At 37.6% G+C, this 18907-nt stretch overlaps 1 protein-coding gene across 1 annotated transcript in view; it reads left to right on the forward strand.

Moving 5' to 3' along the window:
• Window positions 1–18619, forward strand: part of LOC129277327 (ATP-binding cassette sub-family A member 2-like) — a 51827-nt gene extending 33208 nt beyond the window's left edge. Inside the window, exons 28-43 of the mRNA XM_064110002.1 lie at window positions 1750–1855; window positions 2448–2623; window positions 3538–3715; window positions 4044–4159; window positions 4554–4704; window positions 5106–5229; window positions 6283–6415; window positions 6901–7042; window positions 7495–7566; window positions 8375–8481; window positions 11537–11678; window positions 13829–13963; window positions 15017–15322; window positions 16072–16209; window positions 16971–17150; window positions 17471–18619. Coding sequence (XP_063966072.1) covers window positions 1750–1855; window positions 2448–2623; window positions 3538–3715; window positions 4044–4159; window positions 4554–4704; window positions 5106–5229; window positions 6283–6415; window positions 6901–7042; window positions 7495–7566; window positions 8375–8481; window positions 11537–11678; window positions 13829–13963; window positions 15017–15322; window positions 16072–16209; window positions 16971–17150; window positions 17471–17500 — 2236 coding nt within the window. The 3' untranslated portion in view covers window positions 17501–18619. The remainder of the gene's footprint in view (window positions 1–1749; window positions 1856–2447; window positions 2624–3537; window positions 3716–4043; window positions 4160–4553; window positions 4705–5105; window positions 5230–6282; window positions 6416–6900; window positions 7043–7494; window positions 7567–8374; window positions 8482–11536; window positions 11679–13828; window positions 13964–15016; window positions 15323–16071; window positions 16210–16970; window positions 17151–17470) is intronic.
• Window positions 18620–18907: the final 288 nt, after the last annotated feature.

An 18907-nucleotide genomic window follows, 5' to 3' on the forward strand; every position in this document is an offset into this window, starting at 1 on the left:
AATTTTTGTTTTAAAGTGAAGATTATACAGCAGTGTAAATTTTGTTATTGATTCAAACAAATTTACACTCTCTTAAATGGCTGGCTACCAGTCAAGATGGCATTCTCTCAAAATGCTAACTTATTTTATTACATGCAGTTATTGCAGTTATTCAGAGCTTTTACACTAATACATGTGCAACTTCATTCATTTTTCCTTTTCCTAGTCAGAAGTCAGAAACAAAAATAAAATTAAACAATACTCAGTGTTTCACTGATATGGAAAACACAGATGAGTCTCACTTGTTGGGCAAGTTTCTCGAACCTTCCTGTCTAGTTCTTCCTTAAGCAGCTCGATGGGATTGAGATATGGGGACTGGGGCGGCCAATCCATGATTTCCAGGACTTGTTTCTATTCCTTTTTAGTCTTTGCATAGTCTTGACGTGTGTTTTGGGTCATTGTCCTGCTGGAAAACGAATCCTCCGATCAGGCGTTTCCCTGAAGGGATGGCCTTCCGCTGTAGGATTGAATGATAGCCGTCCTGGTTGAGGATACCCTTCCTGGTTGAGGATACCCTCTACACTTTGCAAGCTGCCTACCTTTCCTGCACCAAAGCTACCCCATACCATGACATTCCCACCACCATGTTTCACAGTTGGCTTGATGCACTGGGGTAGCATCTTTTCTCCCTTTCTCCGTCTCACATAGGTACGTCGCTTGCTGCCAAACACCTCGAACTTTGATTCGTCAGACCAAAGAACCTTCTGCCACTGCACCAAAGACCAGTCTTCATGCTTCCTAGCCCAAGCAAGCCTTTTCTTCCGGTTGTTTTCTTTGAGGAGAGGTTTCCTTGAAGCCACACGGCCCATCAGCCCTGCTCCACAGAGACGTCTTCTAACAGTTGAAGAACAAACAGGCATCTCATGGGTGTTGTTGAGGTCAGCTGTAATCTGTGGGCAAGTCAGACAACGGTTGCGCAGACTGCTCACCCGAATGTATTTATCTTCAGCAGGAGATGTTGTTTTTGGCCTACCACTTCGTCTCCTGTCCCCATTAGACCCAGTGGCCTCTTTGCGTTTCAGGCTGTAGTGAACAGCATGGATACTGATCTTGAGTTTCCCGGCTATTTCTCGTATGGAGTAGCCTTCTTCAAAACTACATTTGACTGACGTGTTTCCAAAGAAAGCTGTCTTGTCTTAGCCATTTTAATTTTGTGACTGACTTCTGACAAAGAAAAACTGAATAGGCAAAATAAATGAAGGTGCACTGGAATAAGTGTAAAAAACTCTGAATAACTTTTGAATTCATGAATTTCAAAATAATGGGAAGAATTTCAGAATAGAACCCCAAACAGAACAATGTTAAAAGAAGTTAGCATTTTTTAGAGAATGCCATCTTGACTGGTAGCCTGCCCTCTTTGGCAGCTGCACGTCTCTTAAGAGCTTTGAATTTGTTTGAATCAATGATAAAATGTACACTGGTGTATAGCCTTCACTTTAAAACAAAAATACAGCTGTACTACGAGGCTTAACTTCAGTAAAGTCTACCAAAGTTCGAAAAAAACACACACTGAAGGCAGGTGTTCCCAAACTTTTGGAGGGGAGTGTATATAAGTTTGATTGACTATTTTTTGTATAGATTACCTTGTAATGTGATGATGTATAATGTCACAGCATAGAAACATTTCCACCGCTCCAAGACGATTAAATTTATTTTGATCTCTAATCAGTGTTCATGGGTGAAATGCCCCTTTCATTATTTTCCTTGTAGGTATGGAGCTCTCTCATTTGGCAATGTTAGAAACTTTGTTCCACCGAAGTTCAATGATGATGTACCCACCATCTATAAGAAGATCGCTGTGCGCAATGCTGCAATGGTGAGTCCTCAAATTGGCAACTGGCTAGATGCACAATTTGTCAAAAGTCTGCACTTATTTTATTTCAAGTCTTGTGATCCTGTAGTTTTGAATGAATGGGGTCGTTTGTGGGTTTTGGGGATATAAGTTCATAAAGGTGTTTCTCCATCAGGTACGCCATTGAGACCTGATATCCAATATGTAAATAACTTGACCTTGGTGAGGTGAATGGTACCTATTAGGATTTATTCCTTGAATGCTTATTTGCCTTGATGGTGGACCAGCTACATGTTCAGTACACAGTAGAGTCTACATGTAGTTTGAGATGGCTGCTCTGAGGGGAAGGGGGGGGGGGGCGACAAAAGAAGACATGGAAGACGTAAGTGGTGGAGGGGAGTAGGAGGGTTGGGTTGAGGGAGGAGAGTGCACTGAATAGAGGAAAGTGGAGGGAGGGGGTGATGGAGATCTCGGTGAGTGCAAGGAGAATCCATCCACCTCCGTAGTCAGGGACTAAACTGGATTTAAAACCTGGATGACTGAGTATATGCATGCAGCAACTGTTGAATGAAAATGGAACTGTTATTATAATTATCATTATAAATTTTCTTATTAGACATGGCACAATCATAAGGGATTTCACAGCCTGCCAACGTATCTCAGCGTGATGAACAATGCTATCCTGAGAGCTAACCTTGATCCGCTGATACATGGTAACCCATCAGCCTATGGGATCTCTGTCATCAACCAACCAATGAACAAGACAAGCTCCACCATGCTTGACGATTACACGTAAGTCTTTGAGCACTGGAGTTTGTTCCGATTTAATACGGTGCTAGTTCTTGACAATTTGGTATCTGCTAAGCACAGTTGTATTGTTGATAAGTTACATTGTATTTACATGAATCACAAAATATCTTCTCTTCCACCTCTTCCTATCTATCCATAGTGAGTAACTTGCTCATTTGTACCACTTTTTGAGAAATGGAGTGAATATTATCCATCTAGATTTCTGTATAGGGATTAATACATGTACATGACACAGCTAGAGACCAGCTGTCCGTTGGAGACTGCCTGATTATGCTATCAATCCCATAATGAGCAACTTGCTTTTTTGTATCACATTTTAAAAATGGCTAGAAAATGGCGAATTTTGTCGATTTAGATTTCTCCAAATGGATGAGTAACTTACATGTACATATTCCATAGACCCCAGCCCATATACATGTACATGCAGGCTCAGTTTCTAGTAGGTGAAAGAACTCAAAAAGCATACCATTCTTTCATTATTTATCATTCTATTCTTCGGACTGCAAGAGACATCTCAAGTCCTTTTGTTATGTCCATCATCGTAGCCATGTCCTTTGTATTGGCCAGCTTTGTAGCCTTCGTGGTAGCAGAGATGACGTCCATTAGACATTGCTTTTAGATCTGTTAAAGATCTCTATAAACTTACTATTCTTTTTTTAATCATCCCATTCTTCAGACTTCAAGAAACATCCCAAGTCATTGTAGCCATGTCCTTTGTACTGGCTAGCTTTGTAGTCTTGTCGCAGAGATGACATCCAAGAATTTGCCTTTAGATCTGCTAAAGCGCTCAAAAAGCGTACAGTTCTTTTATTTATCATTTCATTCTTCATTTATATTGTTTATTATTAAGTGCTATGAAAGGAGATTGTTATTCTCTATTGTATTTATCATTTCAGACTGCAAGAAACATCCCAAGTCCTCATTGCCATGTTCATCATCGTAGCCATGTCCTTTGTACCGGCTAGCTTTGTAGTCTTCGTGGTGGCGGAGAGGGCGTCCAAGGCCAAGCATCTCCAGTTTGTTAGTGGAGTCAACCCGTTAGTCTACTGGCTCTCCAATTTCTTCTGGGACATGGCGAGTGGCACAAAACCTTTCTAGTCTTCTGTCATGGCTGTTGTCCTGGGCTGGTATTCAATTAAAATTATCGATTGATAGTATGAAACTTACTTAGCATTTTACTTGGCTAAGCTAAGAGCTCATACTCGTATTCCGATCACTTATTTTACTTTATTAAGCCAACTTTAAGCAAAATACCTACTAAAAACCACTGTGAAGTAATAAAGTCCTAGCCAAGTAATACGCAATGTATGTATCCATCTGTGCACCGCATGGTTGACTGCGCGAATAGTTTGCCCCAAAACAACACCATTCTCATTGTTCCTATTACTTTTTTTTCTTGTAGATGAACTACTTGATACCAGCAGCTTGCTGTGTGACGATCCTCAAAGCTTTTGATATCCCAGCTTACTCCTCGGCCACCAACCTCCCAGCTGTGGTGATCCTTTTCTTGCTTTATGGGTATGGTATCTTGAACAATGTTAATTAATTAGAATTTATCCAGTAGTAAGCAAAAATCGCAATGGGAGAAGGGTAGTGTTTTCACCATTCAGTTTTTTTTTGGTAATTGAATGTTAATATCCTCCTACTGCAGCTTTTGCAAGATGTTTATATGCATTTGGCACCCTCCCCCCAGGTGTAGTACATGTACATGGGTATACGGTAGGAACAAATTCCTTGAATGCTTGAGCACCTGATCAGGGTAGCTTTGCTTAAGCAGGGGTAATGGTATGCAGCACTTTAAAACATTGTATTAAGCCCTACATCTATATATATTCTGCATATAATAATTATTATTATTATTATATGTCTTATTATTATCATACTTTCATTTTGTTTTTTTACCTTGATTTAGTTTTTCCATCACACCAATGATGTACCCAGCCTCATTCATCTTCAAGGAATCTAGTCTTGCCTATGTGTGCCTCATTGTCATAAATCTATTCATCGGTATCACAACCATCTGTGGAAGTTTCTTGGTCGAACTCTTCAACCTCGATGATGAGGTATGTGTCTTTTCTGCTCCAAGTCTTGGGCCCTGTTTCACAAAAAAATCGCGATTGATCATAGAACAGATTTTATGATTGATTTGCATTGACCATAATGTACAATCAATTGTAAAAATTGGTTTTGTGATCAGTCGCTAAGCCTTGCATCACATGATCTTTGTGGATGTTTTATTACTAAATTGTTAATGTACGGGGGTATTTGACTTCCTGAATATACTAGGGGTGGGGCTTTTTTTTCAAAATATTGATAAACTTGTGTTGAACGAATGCTTTATATCTACCTACTGGTATCTTTTAGTCTGATTTTTAGGTCATCAAACCTAGCCCATTTATTTGAGATATACTTAACAATCACATGAGATTGAGTGTTCACTGTTTATCGTTTTATCTCACAACAGGGTTTAAAGAAGGTGTACGATACAATGTACTCTGTCTTTGTCATCTTTCCTAACTATTGTCTTGGACGTGGGCTCATGGATCTTGCTTATAACGACTACATGAATGAGTATTACACCAAAATAGGTGAGTGAGAAAATTAATGTGGTCAGAGTTGCTTATAGGGCTGCCACATGTGGAATTTTAAGCCATTGTATGCAGACATGCATGTGGCGAAATGTTTTCTTATTTAATCCTCTTTCATGATATTAAGCATTCTATTCTTTATTTCATGAATTCCATTTTATTAACGACACAAAATATCAAGAAATCAAATTCTTTATTCAAGAAATAAAACAAAGGAGGCGCGATAGCTCAGTCGGTAGAGCAGGGGTTTCGGATTCCCGTGTCCTGGGTTCGATACCCGCTTGCTGCGCTAGTACCCTTTGGTAAGACATTTATCCTCATTACCAGGTCCCTTGGAGAGGACCTGAAGTCATTGGTCCTCTGGTTGCTTGCTTACAAGCATTCATGCTTTCTTAGCCATCGGGTAAAAAATCACCACCACTCAACCATTCAATTAAATTTGTGTATAACCAAAGGCAATTTTTGATATCAATAAATAGTATTGAATGAGGAAATGGCTCTTCATATGTATACATATGCTGGCTAACATGTCTGGTTGTGACAGCCCTGTTAGGTAAAGAATTTGTTGGACATCGTATGTTATGTCTTTCTTCAAATTTCATCTAGTGTAATTTGAGCAAAAATGAGTTTTCTCCATTTTTGTGAGATCCTGATGAAAAAAAATACTTTGGGGATACCACTTCCATTAGCCATATGAAATGTAAACTTGGTACACTGAAAAAGAAGCACCTAGACCTGAATTCAAAGAAGTTGGTTTATTTGGTTAATTCCAATCCAAGGATTAAAATGTGTCATTTTAAGTCATTTTAATCATAGGCTGAATCAAAAACCTAGGTGTTAGCATTTGAATTTTACAAAAGTAGACTATGTTAAGCTGACCCATGTATTAAATATTTCATTTGACGTTAGCTGGTTAGATTAATGAAATGTTTTCCTTTAATATGTACTGTAGGTGAACAAAACCCACCTCTCCGAGTAAGGACCCAAATAATGAAAAACTTACTGCTAGCTACATGGATGAATATATTGTCTTCAACTTTATTTATCATCTAGGTGCCGTTGATGAAGTTCAGTCACCGTTCAGATGGGATATGCTTAACAGAATGTTTTTTGTGATGGTCATAGAGGGTGTCCTGGCATTTGCATTTACCGTCCTATGTGAATATGGATACATCATCAGAAGAATGTAAATACCACAATACTTTTTTTTGGAAAATTTAAGTGATATATATGTAGTTTGTTAGAACATGGCAGGTAATATTACTTTGTTGTGTGTATGCTCGAGCACCCGATCAAGGTAGCTGTGCTAAAGCCGGGGTAATAATTAAGCAGGGCCCGCTGATAGAACAGTTTTCATAACTGAAGTGGCTACCTGGGTGAAATATGACATTATTGTTATTATTACTATTATATTAATTCAAATGGAAGTGATTTCAAATGTGGCATAGCTCTCATTTTACTCAGTCTAAATTTTCTTTGTGTTTAGTTACATGGCAAAAAGTGGAAAAAAGGCTACTTGTTTTGCCTACATTCATGTAATGGATTGTAAAAAGCGCAAAGTTTCAAAGCTTTTGTTTTATATCTATTCTTATCTATAACATCTAAGAAACCTTGTGTACATGTAGTAGGATTACAACATTTTTTGGCTTACATCTCTTTTTCTTTTCACAGAGAAATATTGCCGTGCTGTAGAAGGAAAAAAGTTGATAAGAGTCTTCTATTCAGCGAAGATGAAGATGTTTTACGGGAGAGGCAGAGAGTATTAGTCGGAGAAGCCTCCCAAGATTTACTGAGAATAGAAAACCTTACAAAGGTTAGTGCACTAAACTTTGTCAGCCATGCATAGAAGTCGAGTTCAAGAATGAGTGGTTATTTCTGTCAAGACCAACAGATAATTGCCCAAGATTCAACCACTTCATTAAAAAAAAGGAACTTGTGCTATGGTATTTACTTTTCAGAATATAAATTTTTACTCATATATGTTAAATATTAGTCTGTTTCTGATTGCATAGTTCAATTCAGTAATACATCTGAAAATTAAAAAATACTTCTGGAAATTTCACATATTTTGAAAATTCGACATCCCCTGCACACCATTCCACAATCCTAAGGAATATTGAATAGTAACTCTCTGTGAGAGTCTCTGAAATGTGCAGAATATGCGTCTAGAAAGTTGAGAGACGATACAATTTAGGGGGGGGGGGTGCATTGTACAATCTACATGCGAATACTATATGCTTTTAATTTATTTTCATCTTTCCCCAGATATATAAAACTAGAAGATTAGGGAGCCATTTAGCGGTAGACGGTCTCTGTTTAGGAGTGCCAGAAGGAGAGGTAAGATTGGTCATAATAATCAAGAATCTTAAACTTTGTAACTTATGATAGAAAGGATGATGATGATGATGATAATAATGATGATGATTGTGATGGTGATGATGATGAGAAAAATCATTATCATTATTGTAATAGTGGTGATCATGGCAGTAACAATGACAAGTGATGATGATGATGGTGATGATGGTGGTTGAGATGATGATGATGATGATGATGATGGTGATGATGATGGTGATAATGATGATGATGGTGATGATGATGATAAAAATCATCATTATTGTAATAGTAGTGATCATGGCAGTAATGATGACAAGTGATCATGGTGAATTTGATGATGGTGGTTGTGATGATGATGGTGGTGGTGATGATGATAATGATGGTGATGATGATGGAGATGATGGTGATGATGATAAAAATCATTATCATTATTGTAATAGTAGTGATCATGGCAGTAACGATGACAGTGATCATGGTGATTTTGATGATGGTGGTTGTGGTGATGATGATGGTGATAATGATGAGCAAAATCATTGAAATAGTGATGATGATGATGGTGGTAAAAATGACTAATTATTATGGTGATGATTATGATGATGAAAATCATTATCACTGAAATAGTGACGATGATGATGGTAGTAACATTGACCAAGTATTATGATCATGGTAGTTATGATGATAACAATGAATAAGTGATAATGGTTTTGATAATGGGTATCCTACAAGTTGGAGAATTCAAACTTTATTAAAACTTAATTCAACCATCATACTTTGAAATAATGATGATGTCTTGCTTCTTTTTGTTTTCTAGTGTTTTGGTCTCCTTGGCGTAAATGGTGCAGGGAAGACAACTACATTTAAAATGCTTTGCGGTGATTTGGGAATCACAGGAGGGGATGCCTACATAAATAAAGATAGGTGAGTCTAAGCACAACATTGTGGTCCAGTAGATTAGTCTATAGACTTTGAAACAGGATTGTAGGATCAAATCCCAGGGCCCGTTTCAGAAAGAGTTGCAATTCTTGTAAGTTTGCCAATTTGGCAACTACCATGGTAACCTTGATTTTGATTGGCTGCTGAGCCCTGTTGCCATGGTATTTGCCATGATGGCAAAGTAACAACGGTTGTAACTCTTTATGGAACGGGCCCCAGGTCATGGCATAATTTCCTTCAGCAAGAAATTTGTCCACATTGTGCTGGTGATGGGTATCCTACAAGAATGAAAAACAATAACTTTATTGAAACCTAGGATCGTGGGATCCAATTCAACCCAGGAGAGATTAATTTGTACCCGGCAGGATTAATTCCTTACTGCCCTATTGCTGGAAATGGCAGTTCGAGCTAAAGGAAGTGTAATGATAATAGCGTGCCTTGGAATATACTCTTTCCAGATAGATGGCATTAAGCTTTTTCGGTATACCGGTATTAGTAATACCGTTCGGTATGAACGGCATACCGGTATGGATACCGCCGTTAAAATTTCAATACCGAAATACCGTCATACCAAAAGTTGAAAATATCATACCGGTATTTTCTTCTGTATTGTCGTCTATGGGTATTTTTACAGTAAAATTAAGCCAAAACAATAAGTTGTTTGGCTCTCTCAACGTATTTAATGAAATCAGAATCCGATAATCTAACCTCGAAATGAATACATCGCCCCTGAACTAATGTCTGAGCTCCGCTAGCCGCTGCATAAGGCCTCGGCCCCACCGCTACGTAGCTAGGCCTAGCGCCTACATGGGGTGCATGTCGGCTGCATGCACTTGTGCACACAGCTACAGAAAACAAACGAAGCCGATCGAGATGGGGAGCATTTCATGAAGATTTTTCAGTGGTTTCAACAACAGATTTGCTTTCCGCCAATCACATGCAAGGGTTTGTCATAGCTTGTAACATCCCTCTATAAACAAACAAAATCACCGACAAAACTCTTTTTGAAACACTCCCCAGCCTGCCTTTTGACCACGTGGTGTCTTCAACAAAGTATCAACCTTGGGGCGTTGACTGACAAACCACAGGGATTAACACTTGTTTTTTCTTTATGCAAGTTTTTTTTTCTCGGACTGCTCATAACTTTTTTTTTTTTTTTTTGGGGGGGGGGGGAGGGGGTGCTGGGCATCGACAGACAAACCACATGGATTAACACTTTTTTTTTCTTAGTGAAAGTATTTTTTATCGGACTGCTCTTAACTTGTTTCAATTATGACAAGTTTACTTTTATACAGCCTGCTACAAAAGTCGTTTGACACCCCCCCCAAAAAAAAATACATACATAAATATAAAAAACAATAACAAATAAATAAAAAACATGGAAAAAAAATGTTGACAACAGGAAAAAAATGTTACGCCATCCCTCTTGGTTTATTTTGAAAATGATCTGTAAAGTGATCGTGAATGGAAGAAAATGGCTGGAATATTTGTGTGATTTGGGATGGGTGATGTATCCTTTTTGTGCATGTGCGGTCATGAATAAAATGAAATAAACTATTGGATTGATTTTAATTTGAATTTATGATGGACTGGTGGCGTGATAAGATGATCAACTCAATTTTGGCATGTGTGAAAGATAGAATTGACATTATTAAAATGAAAAAGTATTGATGACCAGGACTTGGGGGGGGGGGCAAAAGACAGAAATAGAAAAAAGGGGGGAAGATCGAGACTCGGAGAAGAGGAGGATGTTGATTGTTTGTGGTAAGAGAGGGGTGGTGACGGGGAGAGGATGGGCCGATGGGAAAGAGAGAGTGAGGAATTAAGGGGCTGGGAGATAAAGAAAAAAGAGTGAGAAAGAGGCGGCCGCGGGATAAGAAGTCAAGGGGGAGGTTTTTACTTTTTAGACAACATGTGGAGATTCACAAGAGGGAGAAAACATGGCCTGAAGGGAGTTAGCTAAGAGGGGGGGGGGGTTCAACACAATGGACATAAGAAAAAAGTTATTTACGAGACGTCAAAATTTGAGGTCAACAAACTTTGAACCTTCGACGAACACGTGTTGATGTGAGTGGTAAAAAAAGGGGCGAATCTAAATGTGAATGAGTGGGGCCAAATCGGTGAAGGGAAAATCACGCAAATCTCCTTGACTGTTTCAGCAGGGAATTTGGTGCTTGGAACTTGGGGCATGTACACACGTTTAGCAAAATAGCAGTGAGTAGGTGCGGTATAGCATTTGGTAACTTGACTACATCTAATTCATTTCAGCATGGAGATAGGATTAATAAATTGTACCACGTGCTTGCTGAGATAATTTCGCGCACGTGCACAGGTAACTCTCTCTCGCCGTCTCGGTGGGGCCGGGAGAGAGCATGATCGTATAACTTTTTGCTCAGGTCTTTATAATAGTTGGGACTTGAAATACGATAATTTCTCATTTTCTAATCTCTCTTTAATAAACAAATCACGATTATTTCCATTTGAAAATCTTAGGTTAGTGGTGACTTGCAAGGCTCAAGACAAGTCTCAACTTCGTCATATTTAAATTTTTTTAATCTATGAAAATATGTTTGAGAAAGTTTCTGTCAATGAGAACGGACCATGCTGAGCATTCCTCAGCTGACCGCAAGCATCCACTCTTTATCCGAGGCCATATCAGGGCTAAACAAACATTGGACACTGTTTGCACAATAAATTGGGAATTTACACCGGTATTAGTCGGTATACCGGTATTGAAGCAATTAGTAATACCGGTATTGAAAACATCAATACCGAAAAAGCTTAGATGGCATCATAGAAATGCCTATCATTATATTTAATATGATGTCACTTACATAGTTGTTATTAACACTTATATGCACCATGAAGAACTTTCTCATCTTCTAAACTGTGTTTTATGATGAAAATTATAGTACTACCAAGTTCCAGTTACATGAAAAGTGCATTTGTCCTAGACGAGATATAAATTATGTATTATGAAAAATTGTTCAGTTGATGGTTAATTATTAATCAACATCATTTTCATTGTTTATTTTTACAGTATATTCAAGAAGAAGATGAATGCATATAAATGTATAGGATACTGTCCTCAGTTCGACGCGCTATTTGATGAGCTCACAGCGAGAGAACATCTCCTACTCTATGCAAGAATAAAGGGGGTCCAGCAAAAAGATGAAAAACAGGTACAGTACATGTTAAAATCAAAGGGTGTCTTGAAGAAATAGACCTGGGGCCCATCTTACAAAGATTTGTGATTGATCTGATCAATCGCAACTATGGAAAGCCAGCAAAGTCAACATATGAAATGCATGTTTGTTCAAACAATTTTCCAGATATGAATGCATATCCATAAATTCATTGATTTCTTGACAATTTGGGGTGTTCTCCTTTGTTTACAAAGGACATTTTGCAAATTTCCTTTGGAAAAATTCATGACACTGATGGATTTCCATAGAGTTACGATTGATTGGATCAATGGTAACTCTGACGGGGCCCTGGGCTCCGTAACACAAAGGTAAGCGATTAATCACTAAATGAAATGGCGGCCTATCAGGATCGCCATGGCATGTGCATTTTGCTCTGTAGACTGACTAGGAACCAATCAGAATTGCTCTTTCAAATTAGTGATTAATCGCTAACCTTTGTGTTACACAGACCAGGGCCCCATTTTACAAAGAGTTACGATTGATCCAATCTATCTCAACTGTATGGAAATCCAACCATACCATAATTTTTTCTACAGGAAATTTGCACTTGCAAAATCTCCTTATTAACAAAGAGAATCACACTGAATTTTTAAGAGAATGATGAATGTATCCATATACATCATATCTAGCAAGTATTTTGAACAAACATATTTCAGATGTTGATGTTGCTGGCCGTCCATAGTTGTGGTTGATTGGATAAATCGTAATTGTAAGACGGGGCCCTGATATGCACAAGTTTATGCGTGACTGGTGAATCTGAAAGCTTGTCTGAAGCATGCCTGAAATAGCAACAAATTCAACATGCCAACTGAATTCCATATTACACATGTGGGTTCCCGGGGGTGGGAGTCAATGGCCCGTATTCTGAAGTCAGGTTTAATTTAGATCATGGTCTAACTCTGTGCTCAAATTATGGGAAGCCAAAAGTGTCAGAATTTTTATTAAGTTGTGTGTTTCTGATGTTTACTGTGCTCCTTCCTGATTCATCGATGGTGCAGACAATCATCCAGTTATACTTCCTAGACAATTATGAATGATTTGAGAGCCAAATGAGCTGGAAGATTATATCTCTACTGTTAATGATTTATGTAACAATTGGCTATCCATACTTAAACCACAACTTTAAACCTTTGTTTAAGTTAAACCCAACTTCAGAATATGGGCCAATGAGTTTGTAAGGTAAATTGTAAATTCCCACTTGCTCTACACCCACTTTGTGTAATTTCTAATTGATCTTGTCTCACATGGTCTAATCATGGTTTGTCGCCTACCAGGTCATCTACTAAACATTATGGTCTTCTTGCCAGTTAGCCCATTGACAGTCATGTCTAATTTCCAGTGAGGCTAAACCCTATTTTGTCAAATATCGATCTCCTCTGATATCCACCTGGTGGGTGTTTCATAAAGCTGTTCGTAAATTAAGAGTGACTTTAAGAACGACTGGTGATCCTTTCTAATGTGCGAAATAATCACCAATGAACATTTAATGGTATATATCATTTACCAAAAGAAAAGATCACCAGTTGTTCCTAAAGTCACTCTTAACTTTATAAATGAACAGCTTCATGAAACAGCCCCTGGTCTGTATGATTAGACGAACTGTTTATGAACCAAATTTTAATTTGGCAAAGTGCCAAATAGTATCTAGACGAATCCCACTTAGACCATCTGGGCATTACACTAAATGACAGTTACATGTAGATCACACGAACAAATAATTAGACGAAGGGATCATGGTTGTTTAATGATGGTGTTGTACGATCTGAGATGTCTGGGATATCTGCTATTGCATACAAGCCGTTTGAATAAGCTTTGTAAATCTGCCTAGTAAATAAAAAGACAGAAAATGACGGCGATGAATCAAGCGGATGGATGCAGGGAGTAATTTTTTATGGTATCACATTGCAATCTGCTCCACATTTTTTTTTTTGACTGATACACACAAAGTCTTTTGTGTTGCAGATTTTTGCATAGGTACATGTATGTACAGAACTTAGTTGAGATCTTTTCTCTATTGCTTCAAATCAAGTACATGTAAGCGAAATTATTCCTTGGATGAAAAATTGAATGGTTGGTTGGGGAAAATTTATATTTTCTTTTTCTCTTCTTGTTTCCTCTTGATTCAGGTTGTAACATGGGCATTACGTAAGATGGCATTGATGCAGTACGCAGACCGTCCCGTCGGGACGTACAGCGGAGGGAACAAGAGGAAACTGTCGACTGCCATCGCACTTCTTGGCAATCCTCAGATCATATTCATGGTAGGATGGAGACCTGGACCCCGTCTCACAAAGAGTTGCGATTGATCCAATCAACCACAACTATGGAAAGCCAGCAATGTCAACATATAAATTCATGTTTGTTGAAAATGTCCTCTAGATATGATGTAGTATGCTCAGTATGCTCCTCTTTGTTTACAAAGGGACACTGTGTAAATTTCCTGTAGGAAAAATTGTGATATTGATTGATTTCCATACAGTTGAGGTTGATTGGATCGATCACAACTCTTTGTGAGACGGGGGCACTGTTTAATTAAAGTTGTTACCCATGTCAAGCTTCATGGTATTTGTGCATGCCAAACTATATGTACATGTACATGCAACACCAATTTTCTCTATTATGAGAGAAGTCCCGTTTCCTTGTGATGTGACCACTTTCTCTTACATAGCAGATAACAGTTCCTCTTTTGTACTGCGTTATAGAAAAGAAAATTAGCAATTGAGTGATATAGGTACACGTTGGCCAATGTTATTGAAAGAATTACTGGATGAATGAATGGATAGATAGAATGAGAGAGGAATTGAGGGATGGACGAATGAATGAAGGTAGGATGAGTGAATGCATGAATGAAGGATGAATGACTGAAGGAAGTTGGGTGAATGAATGCATGAGTGAGTGAATTAAGAAGCAAATTAGTCAAAATTTCATCACTCATTGTTACATGTCTGTTTGACCCAGGCTAGCGAGCAAACAAACAAATGAATGAAAGAATGAATTACTTAATGAATGAATGAGTCGGCGAGTTAATAATTTAACTAATCACTCATTGTTACATCTTCATGACCCAGGCTAGCGAGCAAACAAATAATAATAATAATAATAGTCAGTTCTTGTATAGTGCAAAACACATTATGAATAACGTCTCTATGCGCTTCCAAAGGACTTGGATATTATTACCCTTGCTGTAGCTCAAGCAGCTTCATGAATGAATGAATTGTGTAATAAATTAATTACTTAATGAATGAATGAGTCAGTGAGTTAACTAATATTTATCTAATCTGAAAATCACACATTCATTGTCATGTATGACCCAGGACGAGCCAACGACAGGAATGGACCCGCATTCCAGACGTTTCCTCTGGGACTGTCTCCTATCCATCGTGCAGGAGGGTCAAAGATCAGTTATCCTCACATCGCACAGCATGGAGGAGTGCGAAGTTCTATGCGGCCGTCTAGCCATCATGGTTAACGGTAAATTCAAGTGCCTTGGATCCGCCCAGCATCTGAAGAATCGCTATGGCGACGGGTACACGGTGACGCTGAAGGTGGGAGGGGAGAGGCCCAACGTCAAAACGGTTACGAGGTGGTTTAGCCATACCTTCCCACATTCAGACCTCAAGGTATATATACATGTATTCTCTCTCTCTGTCTGACCCTCTCTTTCTCTGTCCCTATGTTTTTACCTTTACCTTTCTGGCTGTCTCCCATTTTCTCTTTCCCTATATCTCCTCTCTTCCTCTGTTTTTACCTCTACTATTCTGTGTATCTTTTTTTATTGATTGGATCTTGCTCCTGAAAACTCTCTGAGTTTTTACCTCTAAATATCTGTGTGCAAGGTTTGTATGTAGGCCATTCCATGATATATGTACGTCCGACCCCCTATGGTACCTTCATGAAATTTTCTGTCTCTGATTTCTGGTTCTTTTGACAATCTGTAATGTTCTCAAAGGACCGGTCAGTTTATAAAGTTAAGTGAAACTTGAGAAAAATGGGGGTTGGATGAACAAAAAAGTTGATCATTTTATGGAATTGCCCCTGCGTATCTTTCCCTCTTCCTTTTTCTTACTTATCTTATCTATAGTAGATATGAATGTAATCCTGTAAAACTTATCATTTTTATACATATTTACTATATCCCATTGAATATATCTTTGATAAGCTATCAAAATGATTTTTTACGTGTTAAATCTATTTTGCACAGATCCTCAAGTTATGCTATATGGATTTTCTTCCCTGTCCCTAATTTTCCATAATTTTAACCATGTCAATGAAATCAACAATCATACATTTTCAAGGTAAACAAATTCTGCACCTAATATGAATGAGTAAAGCTTTATTTATTGAAATGATTTACAATTTTCTTTTGCAGGAGGAACATTTTAATATGGTGCAATATAGTATAAAGCTAGAGCATGTAGATCTAGCCGCTATCTTCAGTCAAATAGAAGATGTAAGAGCCTTACTTAACATCAAGGAGTACTCCGTCAGTCAAACAACACTGGATGATGTAAGTATTTTAATATTATTGACTCTGTCTGTGTCTTAATGTCATGTAATTTTTTTTCGTTCATTAATGACCATTCTGTAGAAAAATGTCATGAAAAATAGATTTAAAGGACAATATGGTGTATCAAATTTCAAAACCCAGCTTTGATATACTATGTGTTTGGCCATTCATAATTTTAATTGACAATTCATAATGTTAATTTGAATTAATTACAAACAGAGATTATACAAATAAAAAATGTGGGAGCCTCAGGAGCATTTTCATGAAACAAGTGGTGATTTTCACAAACAACTTTTATAAGCTACTAAAATCCTTGCATCTGATTGGCTCAGCACAAATTAGACATTGAAAAATTACGAACAATTTGCTTCATGAAATATTCTCAATTGCAAACATTTTTGCTGGGTGTGTATGATTTCCCGGTTTAATTTCATTAACAATTTATCAACTATTTTTTTCTATGTCTACTCTTTTTGGTAATTCAATCAAACTAATCCCTCATATTTGCTCAGATGATAAGACATAGGTCAGATCTAAGAAATTTTGAAGTCAGCTCAGAAAAAGTATATTTTTATAAAAAATATTGGAATTATGATAATGCATGCACAAGCGCTGAAAGGCAGCTTGAGCTAAAGCCAGGGTAATGATAACAATGCGCCTCGGAATATATTGTTCCTAGGTAGATGGCGCTACACAAATGCCTATTATTATTATTATTGTAATAACAGCAATAAATGAGTTTAAAATTATGTGTTTTGCAGGTGTTTGTGACGTTTGCCAAGCAACAAGTGGGCCATGAAGACGACAGCTCGTCTGGAAGCAAAGATAATAAGAAGTCATCTAGAAGAACCAAACTTGAAATGAAATCCATGTTACTAGATGAAAGTCACCTTGAATCGGATTCCGATGACGAATTCCTACTCAAATTCAGCAAAAATAATGTAAGATATTTTACATAATCGTATTTGTGTATGATGGCTCAGAATAGGATACTAGGGCCTGTTTCATAAAGACTTACAAACTATTTAAAAAACCTTCATTGTGATTGCAGGGATCAAAATTTAAAGCTTCTCATACTTTCCATACTTTGTGGTCCACTCCATCTAATTCATTTCAAATTTTATGTGTGGAGGGATTTCATCATGCTCTACCTAAATTTGGTAATGAAAGTGCTGAAATGCACAAAAAGAAAATTGGCACATTGTAGTACTCCGATATTTTCAAAAACTATTTTTTTTTTTCTCCCTTTCTCTCACTACAGCCTCATCTGACCTTTGACATAGAAGTATGAAGTTTGTGGCATCTCGGTGTCCTCACCATCTCGAGCGAGTAACTATGGCAACCAAAGTGATTGTCAACATTGCAACTTCACCATCAAGCACCGTCATGATTGATGATAACACGAAAGAATCGAAGAAAGAAACATGCTGGCATTGGCTTCCTCATGTCAATGTGTGAAGTCTATTGGAGCCAAGTAATTGAGTACTTCAAAGGCTCTAGGGAATAAATTCATGAACTGCTTGGACAAAGGTTAGAGCTTCCGATGAGTCTCTGGAAGTCATAGCAACAATTACAACTTATGTGTTTGTGGAAAGAAAAGTGCAATTAGAGTGAGTAAGAATGGGTAATAAAGTCTGCCTTGAGGTGGAAATATTTTGTATTCCAATATTTTTAAGAGTGATGACATTGGAAAGAACTTTTATAGGAGAATCCTGCTTTTGTTTTGAAAATATTAGAGTCACAAGTCCTGGATGGACAAAATTCTTTTTGGAAGGAAAATCTTTTCAAGGCTGAAATTTGAGGGGGCACTTTTAGGTTTCATGGCTAGGGGTACTTCCTTATACCCGTCAATCATCATGGAAAGTGAAGGTAATTGAATTTAGGCAGGATTTTCCATCTCTTTGGTAATTGTTGTTATGGAAACAACATCCAACTGAAGTCGGGATGGAAGAAGTGATCTATTCCCAAACAGAATTTTGGAGAACGTTACCGCAGAAAACTTCTGGGATGGTTGGTCAACAGTTTTTCTGGGATGGTTGGTCAACAGTTGGAATATATCGTGAAGGTTTATCGTAATGTGATTGATAAAAGGGGCCTTGCAGAGCTGCAGAATTTTCTGAAATAAAGAAAAGATGAAGTGTCTCTTGTTGGTATGCACTTGTTGTACAATGTATGTTTCCTCCGTGTGTCTCGTACATCATGCTGCATTGTTCGTACCTGTTTTAACCCAAATTTATATAGTATGGACCTATGAGGTACAGATTGTCTTTAGATTTTTATAAAATGTACAAAAAACACTTTGAAGACTTGAAGAACTATTTTAAAAAGAAATGAATTATTGAAAGATAGGTACATGTCACTGCAGTAGTGGAATAAAAAATATCAATAACAAAATATAAAGAATATATTCAAAATAAAAAGGAAAGAAAAAAATACTTTCAAAAAGGTTTCCTGGTTGTGTTATGGTCTATACATTCCTGTAATTGTGTTGTGCAAAGATTTGTCTCTCCCCTTTTTATAATTTGGCAAGATTTATACGGTATTGCAGATATCATATTCTTATAATTCAAATGTAATGTTATCATGAACTTTGGGGACCACACATTAAATTGCTGATTGGTTTACATCCGCTTTGTGTACTTTCCATACTTTACTTCACCCTAGTTCATGTACATCCTGTACAGACCGAGCAGAGAAC

This window comes from Lytechinus pictus, chromosome 15, assembly GCF_037042905.1.
Source record: "Lytechinus pictus isolate F3 Inbred chromosome 15, Lp3.0, whole genome shotgun sequence".
NCBI classification, from domain to species: domain Eukaryota; kingdom Metazoa; phylum Echinodermata; class Echinoidea; order Temnopleuroida; family Toxopneustidae; genus Lytechinus; species Lytechinus pictus.